Here is a 22,711-nt window from a genome sequence, read left to right on the forward strand (position 1 = left end):
AGTTCGTAGTTATCAAGCACAGCCAAGCGCCTTGTATGTGTGCACCCTTTCAGTGCAACAGAACTGCTGACTCACAGTCGAGCAGCGCAACCGGCCGCTCGTCGCATGCGTTGCCGTTATCACTCGGCGGCTGAGGTTCGCGCTCGCTGGTTGTACATCGTAGTCGTGCTTTTTTTATGTATTGTGGTTTTCTCAATCCGCGCGATCACGGCAAGCGTCATCGCGCGAATTTTGAACGTTGAAGGTCCGTACGCCACGTGGTGTGAAAATCAGTGAACTAAAAGCGATGTCCCGAATTCCTGGGTATGTCCCGACAGTTGGCTAAACTCTTTCTGAATGATTGACGACGTATGACCAAAAATCTTAATTGGATTTTCCTCCCGTGTGTTCTCTTCTTCATTTTTAGTGGGCCAGTGGCGAGTAGTGGGATTTGCTCAATTTTTACGGCACATAGAGGCCAGGAGTGTTTGAGCACACAGGACGGGTGAATCTTGGTTTCGCTTTGCCATATGCAGCTTGTTTTTAAAGCAATGTTTTTTGCCGATTTTTGTCGCGGAAGGAATAAGTAAGTATTTTCAGAAATGGCACAGCCAGGAGAGCTGTAGTGAAGCTTCATATTTTGTTTACCTCCGTTTCCTTGCTTGTTCCGGATGATAATAATAACCCGCACACCAGAGTTCATGTTATGCGGGTATGTGCCACAGGTGATACAGAGTCTCAACAAACACTATAACCGCGAACACACACACACACTGACACGCAACGAAAGTGATAATAATGAAAATGGTCGTGGTTTAACGCCCTAACAACATAGGCGTCCCTCATGATTATGAGGGACGCCTTAGTGGAGGGCTCCGGAAATTTCGACCCCCTAGGGTTCCTTAACGCGCACCTAAATCTAAGTACACGGGCCTCAAGCATTTTCGCCTCCATCGTAAATGCGGCCGCCGTGGTCGCGATTCGAACCCTCGACCTTCGAGTCAGCAGTCCAGCATCATAACCACTAGACCACCCTGGCGGGTGCTTGTTCCGAAAAAGTTCCTATTTCGCTGCCTATATATATTGGCATGTTATAAAAAAGGTGATGCTTTTAGAACTAACCTATTTCATTGGGCTCTTGTATTGTCACAAAGTATCGCATTTAAATTTGGGTTACTGCAAAAACATTCGGGAAGGATGAAAATTTAATGGTCTGTCCTGTTCGATGTGGAACGCAAAGAAACAAGAATAAATAAGAAATAATGAAAACCGCGAAGTGCTATACAAGGAGGAAGGGCTTGCGTATTTAAAACGTTGAAAAGTCTAATTGCCATGCGGCCGGCCACACGGAGCTAGTATAGGTTTGCAGCAGTTACAGCGGTTTATAACCACTTAGCCTAGGATACATGTTGATATTGCCACCCGAAACGTCAAACTGTTCTGACTACAACAGTGCGCAGTCCCTCACTGTCTCGAATTTCGCGAATGTCTCGGTATTTGTTATTTCTCAGTTATTCTTCTTTTTGCGCATTGCACATCAAAAAAACGGAGAGGGCCATTGAGATTTAGTCCACGATGAAACAAGCGCAATATACACGGAGACTTAGAAAGGACAGAGGACGGAGCTCTTACTAGCAAATGAATATTTTTATTTCGGAAGAGCATTCTTATATATGCATCACATGAATGTACGTCACCACAAACCACCCTTATTAATGCAAACAGCGATAATCAACGAATAACCGCCATGATAACTGATGGCATATAATAGGTAAGCACGTGTTAAACCCATCGAGTTAAATGCCAGCACTTGTTACATGCCATCGGTTATCATGGCGGTCTTTCGCTGATTCACGATGTTTGTGATAATAAGGGTGGTTCGCGGTGACGTGCATTCATATGATGCATATATAAGAATGTTCTTCCGAAATAAAAATTTTCAGTTGCTACTAAGCGCTCCGTCCTGTGTCCTTTCTAAGTCTCCATGCATATTGCGCTTGTTTCAACATGAACCTTTACCAACATGCCCAAATGGCAGTCATCTTAAAGATTTAATCCTACCTGAATATTTTGCCGCAAACCGCATTAAAATCGGATAATTTTTAACAAAAGAAAACAGCCCAATGAAATAGGTCTGTTGTAAATGAATCACCTTGTACTTTGTACGCCGCTCCGACTGCTTATTATTGTGTGTTGACTGTGCAGATCTCTGTAGTGGCCGATCTTCCCGTAGGGCGCAGCGTACAAGATCACGCCTGGCTATTTGCGGCTGCACCTGTCATGACCGACTGGCAGGTGGGGGTGTCACTCTTCACCTTGCAAGACATTGCGCAATACGACACCAACAGAAGTGGTAAGGCCACATTTGAAGTGAAGCCGATGGTTGAGGTTTCCTAATCGATAACTCGGAATAGTAACCTTATTGGAAAAAAGAAAGAGGCCAACACACGAAATACCGGGTGATGCGCATAAATATTATTAATTACTAAGGTTGATAAATGCGACGTTTAATGCCGAAAGAAGAAGTTCCTCCTCAAGCGCAATAAATGTTCTCTTGAATAAGACCTTTTTTTTTAAAAAAAAAGTCACACGGTTACCTACGACATAATGCTTTTGAAGCATGCATGCATTGTTGCCGCAGAGACTGCTTCCATTAAGGTTTTCTGCTATGGCTGCGAGTGAGCCGCTGAAAGAAGAGCATCGGTAATGTCCCTCGCCTGATCGCGCTTCCTGTGGCAACGCACGAAGCGCGATCTATCTATCTATCTATCTATCTATCTATCTATCTATCTATCTATCTATCTATCTATCTATCTATCTATCTATCTATCTATCTATCTATCTATCTATCTATCTATCTATCTATCTATCTATCTTCTGTCTGTCTGTCTGTCTGTCTGTCTGTCTGTCTGTCTGTCTGTCTGTCTGTCTGTCTGTCTGTCTGTCTGTCTGTCTGTCTGTCTGTCTGTCTGTCTGTCTGTCTGTGTGCGTTCTTCTAGTAATGTGGTGAGGGCCGAAACCTTTGGAAAAAATGTGTGTACGTGTTGTCTTGTTTTTTGTGCAATTTATGTTCGATGGAGATGGTTATACAGGGTGTCCCAGCTATCACGTAGCACGATTAAAAAAAAAAGAGGAACGTCGTTACGCGAAGCACATCTAGTGCATATTGTTCCCAGTATACTGTAGTAGCCACTACTAAATTTCACGTTAATGAGGTTTATTTATTTAGTCCTAATTATGTTTCTAACTCCACAAGTACTCACCTCATCATTAAAATGTCAATGAGCCTTATGTGGCATGTTCAAATGACATCTAACTCCGCTATTTTCAGCAACGTACTAATTGCGTGCTCGCTTTTTTGGGGGGCTAATAAACAAAACCCGCGAAATCTGAATATTGACACGTGACTAGAATGCAGGGCGCATCAGGAAGCAGCACCCTCAAACAGGCTCACTGTGAGGAAGCAAATCAAGACTACGCTTCCACCTGCATAGGGTGGCAGCGTGTTTTTTTTTCTTTTTCGGGGGCTTTCTTTATCAGCCGGGGAAAATGAGCACGCAATTAGTACGTTGCTGATAAAAGCGCAGTTAGATGTCGTTTGAGCATGTCTACATATACTTCATTGACATTTTAATGATTAGGGGATTACTTGTCGAGTTAGAAACATGATTAGGAATACTTAGGCAAACCGCATCAACGAAAAAATTGGTAGTGTCTACTACATTATACTGGAAACAATATGCACTAGGTGTGCTTCGCGTTACGACGTTCCTCCTTTCTCAAATCGTGCTGCGTAATAGCTGGGTCGCACAGTATGTGCTTGGCTTGCGGCAGACTGATGGAGCAGCACTACACAGACCCTTCTTATTGCTTCTTCTTTGCTTGCGTAACCACACCAGGCGTCATCTCCATACCGACAGCTGTTGAGGCTGTCCAGTTTATTGGCACCCAATACGCGCTGGGTCTCGACTCACCCGACATCGAAGTGGCCATCATTTCGACCCAACCGGCTACGCAACTTGCAAGAGCCGAAATGCTCAACTTGGGCTGGTTGCCAGAGGTGAGCTCTGCGCGCCCTCCACATAGAGGTAGTCACGAAGGCTCGAAAAAAATTGATGCACTCGGATCTCGGTAATCATTTTCGCACGTTGCAAAGAAGGGGCCTCGTCCTTGGTACCTCTGCATGTGACGTGGTTATGGCATGCCAAGGTTCATTGGCCTGTTAACATGCGGAGATGAAAACAGCTAGCGCTCGTCCTGTGCCTTGTGTTTCTGTGTTTTCAACCTGCGCAATACATGCTGACGTACCAACTAGCCCGGATTTAGATCGCTTTGTTTATTGGCCACTTTCCCCTCCCCTATGGGATCGGGTGGTTTTACTAAGATCTGGGGTCTTACGCTGCAAAACTATAAGGTGTAATCATGAGACGCGCCGTAGAGTGGAACTCCCGAATAAATATGGCCGTTTAGTTATGACCATGTGGTGTTCCTAAACACGCACCTAAATCTAAGCACGCTCGCGCATGGATGGGCACGTGCCCAGCGGTATACACCCAGCGACTCAATCGTAGAAAACGAAGCAAACCATAGACGCCGCCGAATATACTGAATAAGAGGCTGGGTCCGAGCTAGTTGGTACACTGACATTATGAAACCGTTAAGCGCACAATATAACGTTAAGCGCAAATATAACCGCCGAATATAACTAGTCTGTACACCCAGCAGCAAAAGTTTACGGGACGTCGACTCCACTACAAGCGTGGATTTCTGCTCTCTTAATGCATGACCCTTCTAATCTATCGGGCATTTTGTTAAGTCCCAAAAAGTACTACAGGATGAAACATCTGATTTGGAGGCTATGTTCCCAGACAACGAGGAAAAACAGCTTTCTCGAAAATTTTGTGTCCCGCAAAAAATTGCTGGAGGGAGTACAATTTGTTGCTCGGCATCAACCTCTTACCTTTTCTTCTTTGATTTTCGCTTTCTTGCTGGAATTTAATTTGCAGGCTTACGACAGCTTTTTTGGACCCAGAAACAACGTGCCCGGCTTCAGGGTGGTTGTGTTCCACACCCAGCCGAAGTCTCGCGGACGCATTGCGCTGCGTTCGTCTGACCCGACTGCCTCTCCGGAGATCGACCTGCGCATGCTCGAACATCCCGACGATGCCAAAGCTGCTGCTGAAGGTATGCGGCTTGCACGCTACCACAACTAAAGTGTGGGATGCGCTCATGAGGTGCGGAAACATGCAGTGGTGAGGAATTATGAGGATCTGCGGTTGAGATATATCGCTCAAAAATAGCCACCTCAGGGCGCACGAGGGTTTAGTTTGTATGAGTTACTAAACGCTAATTAACGGCAGCATGCATCGTGCGCATACGAGATAAAGAAAAAAGGAAAAGCACAGCTTGCACTAAGTCGCCAAAGGCTGGGTCACAGCAGAGCTGATCCTGGCTAGGCTAGGCTTTCACCCTCTCACCTTTCTCTTTCCAACTCATTGCTGTACTATACTAAACATGGCTTTCTATTTCTTTCTCTCTCTGTATAATTATTTTCATTTCTATCTTTTTCTCTCTTTCTTCCCTTTCTTTCTATTTTTCTCCTTCTCTTTCTTTCTTTGTCTTTCTGTCTCTCTATAGTCGTTCTCTCGGCTTCAATCTTTTTCTTTCTACCATTTCTTTTTATCTATTCCTCTAGAAGAGAAACTTGGGCTAGTTGGTTATTCATCATTGTGAAGGAAAAACGGCGCTAAAAAAGGTCGAGGACTGAGGAAGAAACACGACACAGGCGCTGAACTCGCAACTGAAATTTATTGGAAGACACACGCACACATATATACAACAGCTGACTCGGTCACATGACACTCCATATCGTCTGCGCAGCAGAGCAATTCAGATCTGCACAAATAACAACTCATGACGAATCTATACATTTGTAAGAACATTCGATAAAAATAAGAACAACCCATCTATATAAAAACCTTCATAACAGTCCACAAAAATTAAACGCTATTAACGCGGCAGCATTGAATCCAGGCATCCAACTCCTTTCTCACAAAGTGCAACCGACGGTTTACTCACGCACCCTCCCCCTTCTCTTTCAATGCAAAATGCTTCCATCACCTCCCTAGGGCACTTGTCCCGATGGCCAAACAAACACGTCGTTTCCTGCGCCATGGGCTGGCAGCCACACTGTCTACAATGAGCCGGCAGATGTAAATCTCCGGAAGCCGTTAATGATGACAGGTGTTCCTTTAGTCTAACATTAACGCACCGCCCGGATTCTCCTATGTACACCCTCCCGCATGATAATGGCAGCCTATAAACAACACAACATTTACACTGAACATATCTATTCTTCTTCTTGTCCGGACAGAAAGTACATGTTTTGCGCAACTCTGAAGTTCTTCCATGCAAGCGGGGGAAAATCGAGGACATCTCGTTAGGAGCAGACATTACAACACGCACCCCATACCTACTTGCCGCATTTTTCAATCCATGGGAAAACTTATGCACGTAGGGGACCACAACCGGTCTCTTTTCATTGCGCCCGCTTTCTTTTTTTCCTGCGTGTGTGATTACCTCCTTTGACCCACTTGATTAGATTAGCCAAGTTGAAACGTTTAAGTCGGCGGGCTACCCTGATGCGGAAATCTTAAGAGGCTGTCACCAGTAGTGGCTTCAGCTGAATGCGAAACGTGAAATGTCCGCAGTTATTTCTAGATGCAATCCTTCTTTTTTAAATGCTATTGAATCTTCACAGCGATGTCTGAATTCCGTGGATGTATTCAAGACCGTAAAAAAACAAAACAAAGAAACCGTGTCGTCCAGTTTCCACAGCGTTCTTCGAGTGATCAAACCTTCCATTGCAGTGTTTATAAAGAAAGAAAGAAAGAAAGAAAGAAAGAAAGAAAGAAAGAAAGAAAGAAAGAAAGAAAGAAAGAAAGTGAAAGAAAGAAAGGAAGAAAGAGAGAAAGAAAGAAAGAAAGAAAGAAAGAAAGAAAGAAAGAAAGAAAGAAAGAAAGAAAGAAAGAAAGAAAGAAAGAAAGAAAGAAAGAAAGAAAGAAAGAAAGAAAGAAAGAAAGAATTAAAGAAAGAAAGAAAGAAAGAAAATTTAGGGAGGGGCGAAGCATGTAGGGAAGGGTGTTTCAGCTCCACTAACGTGACACTTGTGGAGGCCCGAAGCAAGCAGTGTGCGCCGGTGTTTCCCACAGCAAAATCACTGCTAATGGGCAATGAAATACACAAGAAAGATTAGACACAGAGACCCGCAGTCCGCTTTTAGTTAACGTGCACGCTGCTAATCTTTATTGCTCAACTACGCACGAGAGAAATCTCCCACCGTCACTACATAGCAGGTGAAGATGCAGTGCCTATATACACGGGGTAAGCGGTGAACGGTTGTGCAGCGCGAGCAGTCGGTTTCTGCAATAAAGAAACTCGCTAGCAGAGGCTGCCTGTGTCGGCATTGTCTCTCGCGGGCGAGGGCGTTCTCGTTCCTGGTAAGCTGGTAGTTCAGCGTTCATCGCAGAAAGAGCGTTTCCATAGTCAACGCTCGCCATTCGCTATCTCTCGTCACATGGCCAGCGCTGAGGCGGTAGCGCCCTCTCTTGCGTTCAAACAAATGGACCGTCCCGAGAGTAGACGACGATGCACAATGCACGTCGACACGCCCTAAGGTGCTTTGCCTCTAAAAACCGCAGTAGACACCCGTTGCGCGAGGCGTGCTCGCGACTCTATAGGGTAATAATTGGGCCTCAGATTTATACCAAACGATGTTCCGGGTTTCAGTCGCATCTTTAATGACCCGTAATCACTACGTGTAATGTTCCACGAGGATTCTCTCCTGCTTTTTAGGCTTCTTTTGGAAATCAAACAAGGAGCAGGCGTCCACTGTAGATTACGTCTCCGTAGGGTCATATTGTGCGAATTCAGCCGGACACGCTTTCAATTTTCCACAGCATATTGCTGCATTTACCACGAACTAATATGTATCATAGTAGAGTGCATGGAAATCAATGTGCCCTGTGCCCGTTCAGATTGCCAGCGCACACGTGAGTGTCTAGAAATAACCCGGGGCGGATGCGAGCGAGCTGAAACACAGGTTCAACAGCTGGACAAGTCACAATGAAAAGTTATCTTTCAAAAGTCTAAGGCGCGAAGTAAATTTGATACGTATACTCTGCAAAATTAGTTTTCTGCTATTCTTTCAGAACCCGTTGCAGACACAATAGTCGTCCATACCGCGCACAATATAAGGTTGTTTATGGCCTTCTATGAAACACCGCCATCGAAACAGGCACGGCTATATTTTAGCAAGTTGAAGGCATTCAAAGTACTGACCCTTCCCTTCAAGTGCCTCTTGTAAAGCCTTTTTTTTTAGTATTCCTTGCGCAGTTTCACAATTCTATCCGTCCTACCTTAATTCTTCCAGGTATTTTTTTCTTTGTTATCAGTCGTGCGTTACAATATCGCTCATTTGTTTTTATTTTACGTGTTTATTTTACAGTTGCACTGTTCCATGCTAGAATCGCGTTACTCTACTTGCAAAAATGGATTCGAACGGATTCAAACACACAGTGAAATATTATTTCTGCAAGCAAGTATAAAGCAGCTTGAGGCACTTTACTTCTGTTCAAACAACCTTTATTCTATTACCCCTAATGTAATACCGTCATGTTGGCGGCATTCAGGGGCGGTTTGAATTAATAGCGCAGATAAATGTATGCATACTAGACCACATTTCCAGGGAACTTACGAAAATATACCTTTGGCTTAAGAATTAATGATGCGTCAAAACGAAAGAGGGAATGGATGAAGGGCTCCTCCCGGCACACTTGGTGCCTTCAGGTGTAGCATGCGAGAGATTATTGGCGAGCTGCCATTTCGTAAAAACACCACGTAAAAACACCACGCAAGCTGACGAAAAGATCGCCGTCACAATCGCCGTCATGACTACTGCAGTGGCGCCGGCTAGCTCTCCCAGGATTACACATGCGGTAATACCCAATAAAGCGGATGGGAAAACGCCCACCGCTGTAGCTCTAATGGTAGAGCATCGAATGCGTTAACCCAAGGTTGTAGGTTCGGTCCCTACCTGCGGTAAGTTGATTTTCCATCCACGTGAATTTCTTTCCATTTATATCATAATTACTACATTGCAGTTAAAAACTACAAATAATGTCTCCTACACCTGCTTTGGCTTATTGACTGACTGTCGGTTTAATTAAATTTTGATATCACAAAGCGTATGACGGCTTCAGACGAAAGCGCGCTGTTTTCATACTTACAGGCACAAAGATCTTTATCGATAGCATCCTGAGCACAAAGGCCATGAAAAGTATAGGCGCAAGGCCCTGGGATGTGACCTATCCACCTTGCGCTGACGCGGGACAAAGGTGGAGCACCGAGTACATCGAATGCCTGTTCCACCACCTGGCGAACCCCGGAATGCACGCCTGTTGCTCAGCACCCATGGGTTCGCATTCGGAGGCTGTCGTGGACGAACGCCTCAGGTGAGTGAGCAAGACGGTGAGAATGCAATTCGACGAATGCGTACACAAATGACTGAAATAGATCGAGCGGCACGAACGTGACAAATCCGCCGTTTGGTAACGTGTTACGTCGTATGCGGTGCTCGCTATATTTAACGTCAGCCAGCTATAGCCCAGCTTCGAATCCTCACTCAGCTTAGAGAGCGGAGGACAGGAATTATGTAATGAGAAGGGGTTGAGGAAACAGCGCACAAAAGACGTAACCGCGCACACATAAAATAAAGCAAACACAAGCGCTGGACTGCAAATGGATTGCACTCTAGCGCTTGTGTTTGCGTCTTCTTCATGTTTGTGGGCATGTGTCTTTTGTGCGCTGCTCAATGAATATTACGGCTCACCAACTACCCCTTTAAGTATACATTAAACATTATGTAGAAGGCACCTGCGTGTAAATTCAATGACCCTCTGTGGTAGCTTAGCGCCTCTACTGCTGCGCAGGCGCCCTCGAGGACGCGGGTTCAATTCCCCGCCACGGCGGCTGCATTCAGGTAGGGGCCAAATACCAAATCTGCTCCTCAATCTACATACAATATGGGTACTAAGACACCTGTGTATAGAGATTTAGGCGGACGTTAGAGAAACCCAGCTAGTTAATATATATACAGTACCCCTCTATGGCATGCATGTGAGGCCCGCCATAGTGGGTACTCCGGATTAAGTCCCGTGGTTGCGCCGTGTCGTGGTTTTGGCGCGTAAATTCTTAGATTTTTTTTAATGCGTCTTTCCTCAAATGTTTGACGCCTGTCCTTCTCGATATTGATTTAATTAGCTTGGACATTGAGTATTTAGGCATACTAAGTTCCTGTGGATTGATAAATTATAATACGACAAGTTATGTGTCCTGCTTAAGTTCTGCAAGGGGCAAATCGTCAGCAAAAACGAAAAAAGGAATTAGACTTTTTCATCATGTTTTAAAGCCCTTCAATTACCATCTACTTTTCTTATGCAATACGCCATGCTTTTGGCATATCCCCTGCCAAAGCCTGCAATGGGAACGAAGGTTTATTTTTAAAAAAATTGTCATGGATTCGTCTGTAGCACGAAGCTACGGGGAAACTGATGAGGGTTTTTCAGAAAGCAAGCGTTGCAGTTAAAAAAAATCAAAGCCACAGTTTGGCCGCAAGGGCGAAGCAATATCCTTTTCCCTTTTTTCACTGGGGATAACAGAGTCAGCGGTTATTCACTTTCGAGATTGTAAATGCACTCCTCATTTGAGTAGCACGAGTGTGCTGCGCAGGCGCTGTTGCAAAATCACGCGAAAAATAATTGAGCTACAAAAAAATCACGAGCCTAAAAGACAGCTACATCAGCACCACTTCCATAGCCTTTTTGGATAAAAGGCCGCGTTTCCTGTAGGCGGCTGGACAACCATAGCTTCATGGTTTCCGCTTCTAATGCGTATCTACCAGGATACCCTCCTTTCGTTGTCATTGATGCCGGCTGTATATTTACTGCTGGGTCCTTAACAATAAACTTCAGTTGTTAATTCAGCACCAATTTCTCGTATTTCCTTTCTGCGTGTTTTTTGTAGTGCGCGCTGTTTTTGCTTTGGGATCATCAACCAACTAGGTCGAAATGTGTGATTCAGTCCCAGATTTACTTGACGTATTAAACTTCGTTGTGCGTGAATGTGCGCTTGTGTTACATGCAGGGTCCGAGGAAATGTGACGGGTCTGCGAGTGGCTGACGCCTCTGTGATGCCTGCAATTGTGAGCGGGAACACTCACGCACCCGCCATGATGATTGGCAGCAAAGCGGCTGCCATGATTATGGAAGACAACTACCATGAGTGAATGCTCCTGTGAATGAAAAGAGAGAGAAGGCCGAAGTAATGAGTGCGATAGTACTAAAGAAGAATGTTATGCGAAGTAAGGCTAGCAGCGAACCTTTGTGCATCCGATCTCGCGTAGCCCTACAAAACGCTGGTGTAAGCGAATACGGCCGTAGCGAAACGGTCTTCGGGCTGTCTGTCGTCTCAACACGAAGCAAGCGTTAAAGGGCCCCTCACCAGGCCACAGCAAACTTTAGTTAGACGCTGGAAGTTGTGTGCCGAATGAAGAGCAGTATGCCGCAAGAAGTTTTCAAATCGGTTCATTACGAGCTGAGAAAAACAATAATTTGTAGCGGCGCGAAACCATGACGCGAGGAGGCGAGTTTCAAACCCTTGCCACTCGCCCCGTGTAGCCTTCGCAAGCCAAATCCCTTCCCTGCCCTCTTCACCTGACACATACGCATGAACACATCATGCGCATGCATGGTCACGTGCGCATGACGTGCCCGAGCCAGCCCGAGCACGCGAGCGGCGTTGCACGGCCGCTACCTTTTTTTTAAAGACGAAAGTCTTTCTTGGGATACTTAAACGGAGAAATTTTGGTCTGTCTTTCTGTTTGTCGGCACGTCCCTCGATTCAGCCACTCGGCCCAAGTTGAACCACTTGCCCAAGGGCCAGCCGTGTTGAACTGGTACGGCTGCTCATACTTGTGAACGTTGTCGATCAAAAAGTAAATATCACGCATATCTGAGGCGCAACATCACTAGGTAAGTATTAGATGGTGTGTTCCTTTAATAGAAAATGCATACATACCTAATTTTAAAGACCCTAGTTTCTTAAGCTGCGCTGAAAATGCGACTGCGCTGAAACTTTCCTTCCTCCGTGCCCCCTGCACGAGCTCATTGTTGGGTTTCGGTTTCGGTTCTGTATTGCACTGAACAAATGCCATGGGGTGGTGGAGAAAAACTTTATTTTTGAGAAGGCAAAAAGGTAAAAAATATATTTAAAAAATGAAAAAGCAGCGTTGTGGGTGGGCTTCAGGCTGCCGGTTGTGGGCGCCGCTCTGGCATTCATGTTTTACTCAGGCGACGTGTAAATAAAAGAGTGTGTGGAGAGTACTCGTTGAGTGCAGACGTTTCTTCTGCTTCAGCGCTTCGCGCCAGACCGCGTGTTCGGGCTGGCTGGCGTCCCCGCCGGTCGCGTTGATCGCCGCCGGTCTTCGCCTGCTGCTGCGCCGGGACTATCAGCCCGGAACACAGCACTCATGTTTCCCGACGTATTGCCAGATGGCTTCCATATCTCACTCAGCGCCTCTTCTATCGTCTTTATACGACATTTGCCGCGAACCACGCAGATACGCGGCCAATTTTTTTTAACACGAAAGTGTTTTATGCCGGGGTCCACCACGGCTCCACTGACGCATTTCCGTCACGGATATGACGTTGTAAAATATAAAGACTAACATATGGCAAAGGAAAAACCTAGAAGAAAAAGTTCCGTCACCTGGAATCGAACTCGCGACCTCTCGATCCCCAGCGTGCAGCGCGAAACGACTCCGCCACAATCGGCACGTTGTTCGTCTTGCTAACGGCGTGCTATTTATGTACACCATTTGCCACTGGTGATACTCAGAGATCAAGGTACATCAGCGTGTTTTCGTTATCACTAGCGAGATGGCGCGAAGGGCTCGAAGAGCGCGCTTTAAATGTCGTCGCCGCCCGCGTTGAGATGAGTGTGTGTCTTTACAGGGCGTGGTCGCTCCTACGCGCGCGCTTATCTTGTACGTCTTGCGCTCTCACCGCAAGTTTGCGTTCAAGTTACAGAGAGCCCGAAGGTCATTTTGCTCACTGCAGCGGCCGCTTTTGTGAAAGGAGCGCGCTGCTCAAAAACAAATAGGTTACAACTGTGACAGTTCGCGCTCATCATGTGTATACTTGTGCGTTCGTTTCGTGCGTCCTCCTTTGTATTGACCAGCGCGCTTTAACTGTCGAGCTGTGACAATTGTTAGTTCGCGCTCATCCTGTGTATGTTCGTTCCGTGCGTCCTTTCTGCTTGAGCAACGCGTTGGAAGTTTCGAGCTGCTTGCCGTTCTTCGCGTGGCATTACATGTTGTTGCTATAGCATTCATCCCTTCGCCCTCGGGGCGAAACAATGCACAACAAACGCTCAACTACGTCTGTGAAGACACGTTTTACTTTCGTGTTATACCGATTCCTATGACAGAGGGATCAGCCATGTTTTTTATGTAGCGGCCGTGGGCGTTGTGTCGCCGTTCTCTGTGGTGTACTGCCTGTTTGCGCGGGACGGGCATGAAAGTTGCGACATTTGTACGGGCACGAGAGTGGCGGTATCATGAGCCAGTGCCACATTATCGTTTACTTGGACGCGGTAGAATAAATGAGCATAATGAGTGCTCTAACGCGCCAGAACATTACTTTCGTTTCCAGGGCTGGCGTCTGCTCGATGCGCTAACCGCATGGACACGAACGCATGGGAAAGGGAGGCACATGAGCCCCGCATCTCGCTGCAATTCACAAAAAAAAAGAAAGAGACGCACACATTTCCTTTTCGTGTCTCAATTTTTCTCTCAAGTTTTATTAATCTATTCAAGCAACAAATTACACAAGCTACACATGTCGTGTCAAATAATTATCGCAGTGTCACGTGCTACTGTTGGCGACGTCAGAGCACAGGCGTCTACGTAGAAAAGCGACGTCATAGCACTACCATCTACGTAGGGCCATTTTCTCATGTACGTCATCCCCTCATTCTCTAAAGCGCGCGCCCGCGAGAGCAAGGGCAAGCATCGTTCACCTTGAAATTTGACCCATTTCCGCGGCGCGTAGCGTTGCAAATTTTGGCAGACGTGATCGTGAACGCCTAGTGTATGCATTGCGCTCGTTAGCTCAAAATTGTCAAACCTGGTGAGGGGCCCTTTAAGAGCGCAGCACATAGAAGGGTACACGACCCGTCTTCTGATCTCTGTCGAGATAGCGCGCTCGCCAGCACTCGCGACCGTGTCCTTTATGATCAAAGTTCGCAGGTGCTGCTCGAGCGACACATGACTTGGACACGCAGGACTTGCCACTTTTTAATGCTCTGCTCCATTAACCACTTTGCATATCATCTACATGTAGCAAGACGGCCAAATTGAAATACGTTAGCGCCGTTATCGCTAGTAATTTCTAGAAAAATGACAGAGTCGTCGGCAAAGCGATAAATGTTAGAGATGCACCTAATAAGAGGTCATTTACATGACTGAGAAACAAGTGGCCTAAGACAGAACCTTGCTAAACGCCGGAATTATCTATGCGAAATGAAAAGTTGTGGCCGCTTGCAGTAATAAACCGTGATCTCCTAGTGAGGAAATATTCAATCCACTTTAACAGAATACCGTCAAGATTCAGTTGGTGCGGTTTATAAGGCATCTGTGAATGGGAAACCTTATCAAAGGTTTTGAAAAGCCGAGAAAACGCGGTCGGCAAGCAATGGTTTGCCAAAAATCTGCTCTAAGAGATGAATAAAGGATAATAACTGCTAATTTAATAATAATAATAATAATAATAATAATAATAATAATAATAATAATAATAATAATAATAATAATAATAATAATAATAATAATAATAATAATAGTAATAATAATCAATCAATCAATCAATCATTTATTTAACGTGCCTAGGAACAACCGTGAGGTCTTTGTGCAGGCGCACGCAAAAAAAAAACAATAAAAATAAACAATACAATACAGACAGTCTGCAGAAATAAAAAGAGCAAAAACACGTAGACAAAGAGAAATGAACACAAAAGGGGAGGAGTAAAATAAGGCAACACGAGAAATATTGAAAATTAGATTGCATATATACAACTATGTGGCAAGACTGAGAAGGGAAGACTTTGTACATTGTGCCACACTATGTCAAAACAGTGCAAAGCTCGGATAAAAACAGTGATTGTGGACTATGAAAAACGTCAAGATCAAGAAAATTAATATTATAAAGACTTTGTATTCTGTGAACGGTAGTGTTGGAACAAGCAGGCGGGTACATGAAACGGTCTGTTCTCTCTGGTTAACTTACGCGGAATTCGAAAATTAAAACAATTGAGAAGTACAGGGCAGGATATGATACCGTGGACTAGCTTGTAAAAAAATAAGAGATCAGGACGATTTCGTCGGCAGTGAAGTGATGGCAGTGATAATGATTCAGCAGTATTTGAACGAGATCCAGAGTCATTTTTAGCGAAGCGATGGTTATATATGCTGAGGAATTTTTTATAGACTCGTTCAATGGTGTTACCGCTGGATTGAGCAATGCCATTCCATATCACGGACGCATACTCAAGTTCTGAAAGACATATTGCCGTGTACAATTTGTGTAGGGCTATGGGAGACCTGAATTCTCGAGATATTCTACAACACATCCGAGAGAACGAAGGCCCCGCATAGCAGCAGGCTTAACGTGAGAAGAAAAGTTTAACGCGCTGTCAACAACACCAAGATCACTGATTTCATAAACCTTGCATAACGGCACAGAATTGACAGAGTATTGAAATGACACGCTAGATGTTTTGCGAGTGATAGACATGAATTTTGTCTTTGAGGTTTTCAGAGAAAGGTTATTGCCGTTGCACCATTCGAAAAAAAAACACAAATCTGACTGCAGCAAGCGACAGTCTTTAACTGAATGAATTTCCTTAAATATCTTGATGTCATTGGCATACAAGAGGAAAGAAGAATTACGAATGGCAAAAGAAACATCATTAACGTAAATTAAAAATAGGAGTGGGCCTAATACCGACCCTTGAGGGACCCCACTAGTCACTTTATACACAGAAGAGGTTTGGCCATTTACGGCAACATAACAAGATCTATTGAGCAGATAGCTGTGCAAGAGATTCCCAATCGACAAGTTAGCGTCAAAGTTCGCAAGTTTAACCATAATCAGTGTGTGGCTGACTACGTCAAAAGCCTTGCTCAGGTCACAGTAGATTACGTCAACCTGTCCTCTCTGAGAAATAGGTGTGGAGATCTGCGTCATGAAACTAGCAAGATTTGTGGTAGTTGAGCGGCCAGCAAGAAAACCATGTTGATTAGGAATCAATGAGTTTTTCACACTAAAAGACAATATTTCGTGAAGAGCCAGTTCGAAGGTCTTTGATGTGGCACATAGTAGAGAAATCGGGTGATAATTATAAACATCTGTTTTAGAGCCCGACTTAAATACTGGAAAAACACGAGCAGTTTTCCACATGCTAGGAAATGTGGAAGTGTCCAGGCAGTTATTAAATATCGTAGTCAGTACTGGGACAAATATACTAGCATAAGCTTTTAGTATGGCGGAGGGGATGCCATCTGGGCCACATGATAAGGATGGTTTTAAGCGCTTAATGCATTCGCTGATAAGATTTTCGTCCAGTGACACAGCACTGGATGAGCTAACTGCCTTGGGCTGTTGTATGATATCAGTGCTAGAGTCTGAGGCCTTATAAACAGGTGAGAAATGCGTGGCAAAACAGTCAGCGACGGCATGCACTTCTGCCCCATTTGAGTAAAGTAGTCTGAAGCACTCTCGGCTTTTGCTAGACCGTTTACGTACATACTTCCAAAACTCAGCCGGCCTGTCAGAGGCGCTTTTAACACGAAAGTGTTTTATGCCGGGGTCCACCAAGTACATCCGTCACGGATATGACGTTATAAAATGGACGCCAACGGGTGAGAAAGAAAAAACCAAGAAAAAACATGGCTGATCCCTCTGTCATAGGAATCGGTATAACACGAAAGTAAAACGTGTCTTCACAGACGTAGTTGAGCGTTTGTTGTGCATTGTTTCGCCCCGAGGGCGAAGGGATGAATGCTATAGCAACAACATGTAATGCCACGCGAAGAACGGCAAGCAGCTCGAAACTTCCAACGCGTTGCTCAAGCAGAAAGGACGCACGGAACGAACATACACAGGATGAGCGCGAACTAACAATTGTCACAGCTCGACAGTTAAAGCGCGCTGGTCAATACAAAGGAGGACGCACGAAACGAACGCACAAGTATACACATGATGAGCGCGAACTGTCACAGTTGTAACCTATTTGTTTTTGAGCAGCGCGCTCCTTTCACAAAAGCGGCCGCTGCAGTGAGCAAAATGACCTTCGGGCTCTCTGTAACTTGAACGCAAACTTGCGGTGAGAGCGCAAGACGTACAAGATAAGCGCGCGCGTAGGAGCGACCACGCCCTGTAAAGACACACACTCATCTCAACGCGGGCGGCGACGACATTTAAAGCGCGCTCTTCGAGCCCTTCGCGCCATCTCGCTAGTGATAACGAAAACACGCTGATGTACCTTGATCTCTGAGTATCACCAGTGGCAAATGGTGTACATAAATAGCACGCCGTTAGCAAGACGAACAACGTGCCGATTGTGGCGGAGTCGTTTCGCGCTGCACGCTGGGGATCGAGAGGTCGCGAGTTCGATTCCAGGTGACGGAACTTTTTCTTCTAGGTTTTTCCTTTGCCATATGTTAGTCTTTATATTTTACAACGTCATATCCGTGACGGAAATGCGTCAGTGGAGCCGTGGTGGACCCCGGCATAAAACACTTTCGTGTTAAAATATACCCCGCTGGGAATCGAACCCACGACGTTGCGGCCGCGACGGCAAGAGCCCGTCGCTCTACCGAGTAAGCTAACTCGGGAGATGCCAGACACGGCGCGAACGCGCCTTATATCTTTCACACATTCTCTTTCACGGCGGGCGGAGCGGGGCGGTGCCGCCGTCTGTGAGGTGTGAAAAGAAGTAATGCTTCACGATCGACACTTACTAGCGTTTCCTCCGAGATTGCACGCGATATCGGAGGTAATGGTTAAAGCGTCTCGATACCAGAGAGGTAGACTGGCCGCGCTGGCGTCGCCGAGGCACGCTTGACGCAGTTACGTTCTTTGCCTTTGGCTTCGTGTTAGCGTGCGTCGGCTCATCGGAGTAGTGCAGCTTCCACGTGCAGCAACGGGATTTCTCCGCGGCCGACTGCTTCAGTTGTGAGAGCACTGACTAACAAAACTGCTGCAGTATGCGTTGCAGAAAGGACGCGATTTCGACGGGCGAATCTCGTGCCTTGGTGGAGCGGGAGCCGCGCCTGCGAGACAGAGGCCAGCGGAACGCACGCGTTTGCGGCTCAGGCTACGAACCTCTACCTCCCGTGTTGCTGAAGCGCAGTGTGTGTTATGTATGCATGAGCACAGGCGTCGGCTACCCATTGCTAGAAAGCGCACACCGTGCCATTTCTCTCCTTAATTGACGACGCTTTGAAGAAGCGCATACTGGGTACCAGTGTTGGTTATGAGCTTGTTGATATCATCCTTACGCGGGATTCACTATTCGTTGTGTCCAAATATATGTTCACATCGTCAGCTACCACAACGGTTTAATAATGATCATGGGCGTTAGTCGTCGCGATAGAGACATGCTGTCAACATGGGTCCATCCACGTCAAACGGTGCTATAGCTGCCAAACACGAATAGACATTGTACAAGCTCTCATATATCACTACCACGACCTGTTTTTTTTTTTTGTGTAGCGGCCGTGTCACTACACAATAAGCACTACTTCTGTGAAGACACGTTTAACTTTCGTGTTATACCGATTCCTATGACGGAGGGATCAGCCATGTTTTTTTTTTCTAAGAATTCAATGTACGAACTATGATCCCGTTTATATAGGCGTTTAGAGAGAGTTCGAAAGAAGCTGAACTCTTCATTCCACTCGCTGGATGGAGAACATTTAGATTTCCTGTGTGCGTGATCTTTGTGCTTCAGTGCACTGATAAGTTCAGATGAGAACCAGTGGGGATATTTACGTTGTAATAATAATAATAATAATAATAATAATAATAATAATAATAATAATAATAATAATAATAATAATAATAATAATATTAATAATAATAATAATAATAATAATAGTAATAATAATAATAATAATGATAACTGGGGTTTAACGTCCCAAAACCACGATATGGTTATGAGAGACGCCGTAGTGGAGGGCTCCGGAAATTTCGACCACCTGAGGTTTTTTAACGTGCACCTAAATCTAAGTACACGAGCCTCAAACATTTCCGCCTCCATCGAAAATGCAGCCGCCGCGGCTAGGATTCGATCCCGCGACCTTCGCGTCAGCAGGATCGACCTTCGGGCCAGTAGGATTAACTGGGTTTCACAATAATATTCTGAAGTGGTTGTGACGGTGAAGAAAGCAAATACTTTGGCCCATAAATACGAAACTCTTTATTGGGCGAACTTGTGCCCATAAAAACGAATGACACATAGATTGCAATGATATCGGTGCACACAATCATCGGTCGTCGATAAAACTGACGGTTATATTCTTTTATAGATGAGTGAGCAAAGATTCCAGCGGTACTGCTAATGCTCGCGTTAGCTCCATAATAAATTCCGCTACTCGATAGCGTCGCGCTCGCTTTCTTACAACAAAGTGCGATGAGAAATTAACAGCAATAATTTATTCTTTACCTATAGGCTAGAAATTCTCTTCGAATATTTCCCATCACTGAAGCAGGGAAACCGGGTAACCGATGCACATATCTGTGTTGTTAAGGTCTTTATGTGATGGCACTCAGCGACAATGCGCAGTGGCGACTGTCAAGGCAAAGCACGGACTCCCAGCGCGAGCGGCGTCCTTTCAGGAGAAGGCAAAGAGGACGACCCACTAGAAGGCGCTGGAAAGCGCAACCCATTACTTAGTTCCAAGGCTTTGCTACAATTACCCAGGGTACGAAAAGGGAGCCGCCCGGTGACCTAACAGCTTGTCACTGTGAGTCGGTCGTAGTAGGCCTTGCGCTCCACGTTGACAATGTCGCGCCCTCGACGGCGCATGTCTGAAGATGGTTTGATGGGTTCGATCTGGTGAGTGCGCTCGACGCACTCGAGTTCGTAGGGGCCTTCGTATTTCGGCAGCAGTTTTGAAGAGAGGCCAGTTGCAGTGGTATGGATCGAGAGCCACACGAGCGCTCCAGAGAGTAACATCGGCTCAGAAGTGGTGGTGCCACCACGAATGCTCTTCTGCCGCTCTTCATGCGTCGTAAAGGCCTTGGAAAGCTCGCGACACTCTTCAGCAAGCCTGGCTGTGTCAGAAATAGGCGCACACTCAGATTGATCCGGTTTGTATGGAAATATTGTGTCGATTGTGAGCGATGGGTGCCTTCCGTACAATAAGGGTGAAAAACCAGTATTGCTCTGAGGGGTGGTATTATTGGTGGCCTCATCACTGCCTTATCACTGGTGGTCGCGCAAGCTCTGGAATAATCTTGACTATTCGCGTCCTGCGCGCAATGTTAACAAATTGATCTACTACAATCGTGAAGCTTCTCGAACACTGCGGCGCGGTCAGCGTCGAGCGTTCTAACCGTCCTTGCGGGTCAAATCCGAATACATCAAAATAAGACAAGAAGCGGGCGTCGCAATATAATGAACCCTCTCACATATTTTTAGCGCAAGAGCCTTCATGCTTAATTTGCGAGTGAATCTCGCGAAAAAGTCATTTTTGCTCACCTTTGCAAGCGTTTTTCTCAATAAACGTTTGTTTACCATATGTCGAAAATATTTTTATCAAATACTATGTTGACTGATAAAAAAGCTAAAAACGTTTGCGGCTGAAACATCGCAGCCGTTTTTACGAAAATTGTCTGAATTTGCATGTTTTCTTGCTTCTTTTGAAAGCCTATTTAAGTCGGAAAATTAATACACGCTTTTTTATGTGACGTCACCCGAAAGAAAAATGACGATAGAATGCTTTAAAACACAATGCGCGTTGTAGCTAGTTAAAAAGTTCAATACACATAATTTATTCCCACCTAACCTTTCCTCCTCGCCGGAACATTCAAAAGGCAGTCACGTGACCACAATGTTTTTGAACGAAAATACTTTACTAAAATCGCTGTCACACAGTTAACTCCTAGCTCATTTTTTTTTTCAATAGAATCGCTGGTGGTCGATTGCTTGGCTGGGACGTTTCATTTGGAATGACCCGCCTAGGTCGACTCCCCGATACCTGGCGACAACTTTTTATGGCAGCACAGCCAATGCGCTATAGTACACTCTACTGCGGCCAAGGTTACGTGACTGAATAACGCAGTTTTTTACTACGCTTCTGCATGTAATCCGCGAGCACAAACTTTTGTAGACTGCGTAGCATATAAAAAACATAAAAAGAAAAGATATAGGTATTTTATTCAAGATTGCTTGCATTGAAAGTAAGGAAGATTTTCTAGTAAAAGATATGCGATTTTTACTCATTCGAGTTTTCAGGTTTTCTGGTGTCCATTTCTCGTTTTCCTGCGCCATTAAACAACGATGACATCGCTCGTCTGTATAATTCGAAGACCCTTCGTCATCAATGCACTGAAAGACGCCGCACTCATGTGCCCTTGCCTCTGGATACCGCTTAGCCCTATTAACATTTGATTTATAACGAAGAACGCATCTTAATCCGGGATAAGGGCTCAAAGAATAATGTAACACTCTTGTGGTAGCAAGCCAATGTTGAACAGTTCGGTTCTTGTTAGTTATGGGTTGGCAGGTTTAACCGAAAGTAGACAGAGCATAACGTTAGGAGGTTCAGGACTTGTTGCATCCCGAGTGCTGAGAAAGTGCAATTCCTCCAAAAATATTGATGTCTTTTTCTGGCGTGCACATACCACAAGAGAGAACGAGTGCAAAAAACATGGCTGATCCCTCCGTCATAGGAATCGGTATAACACGAAAGTGAAACGTGTCTACACAGAAGTAGTGCTTATTCTGTAATGATATATAAGAGCATGTACAATCTCTATTCGTGTTTGCCAGCTATAGCGCCGATTGGCGAGGATGCACCCATGTTGACGCCTAGTTCGTAGAGGTTCTTAGCTTGAGCCGCAAACGCGATCGTCCCGCTGGCCTCTGTCTCGCTCCACCAAGGCACGACATTCGCCCGTCGAAAGCGTGTCCTTTCTGTAACACATATTGCAGCAGTTTTCTTAGTCGGTGCTCTCGCAATCGAAGTAGTCGGCGGCGGAGAAATCCCGTTGGTGCATGTGGAAGTTGCACTGCTCCGATGAGCCGGCGCACGCTCACACGAAGCGAAATGCAAAAATGTAACTGCGTCTACGCTCTTAGAACAAAGAGAGTGCCGCGACGCCCTTTGCGAGAGTTTTGGCTTGTCCCGCTGGGCACTCCTTTTTCCGGGGTGAAACAACTCCATCTAGACAGAGTGAACCAACGCCTCCTCATGGAGTACAGTACTCCGTGTGCGACAGAGTTAAAGCACTCCTCCGAGGGAGTCAAGCTATCACGTTGAAACAGCTTTGAAATAAAATTAATCAAGCACAAAAAATGGCTCATTCATACTCGCACACATCCACGCAAC

The 22,711-nt window shown here is 45.5% G+C and overlaps 1 protein-coding gene across 1 annotated transcript in view; it reads left to right on the plus strand.

The window, feature by feature from the left end:
• LOC119385773 (glucose dehydrogenase [FAD, quinone]) overlaps positions 1–11,323 on the plus strand; it is a 36,872-nt gene extending 25,549 nt beyond the window's left edge. The window contains exons 7-11 of the mRNA XM_037653160.1: positions 2,185–2,332; positions 3,879–4,039; positions 4,986–5,163; positions 9,269–9,491; positions 11,182–11,323. Of these exons, the coding sequence (XP_037509088.1) occupies positions 2,185–2,332; positions 3,879–4,039; positions 4,986–5,163; positions 9,269–9,491; positions 11,182–11,323 (852 nt within the window). The remainder of the gene's footprint in view (positions 1–2,184; positions 2,333–3,878; positions 4,040–4,985; positions 5,164–9,268; positions 9,492–11,181) is intronic.
• Positions 11,324–22,711: the final 11,388 nt, after the last annotated feature.

Source organism: Rhipicephalus sanguineus, chromosome 3 (assembly GCF_013339695.2).
Source record: "Rhipicephalus sanguineus isolate Rsan-2018 chromosome 3, BIME_Rsan_1.4, whole genome shotgun sequence".
NCBI classification, from domain to species: Eukaryota; Metazoa; Arthropoda; class Arachnida; order Ixodida; family Ixodidae; genus Rhipicephalus; species Rhipicephalus sanguineus.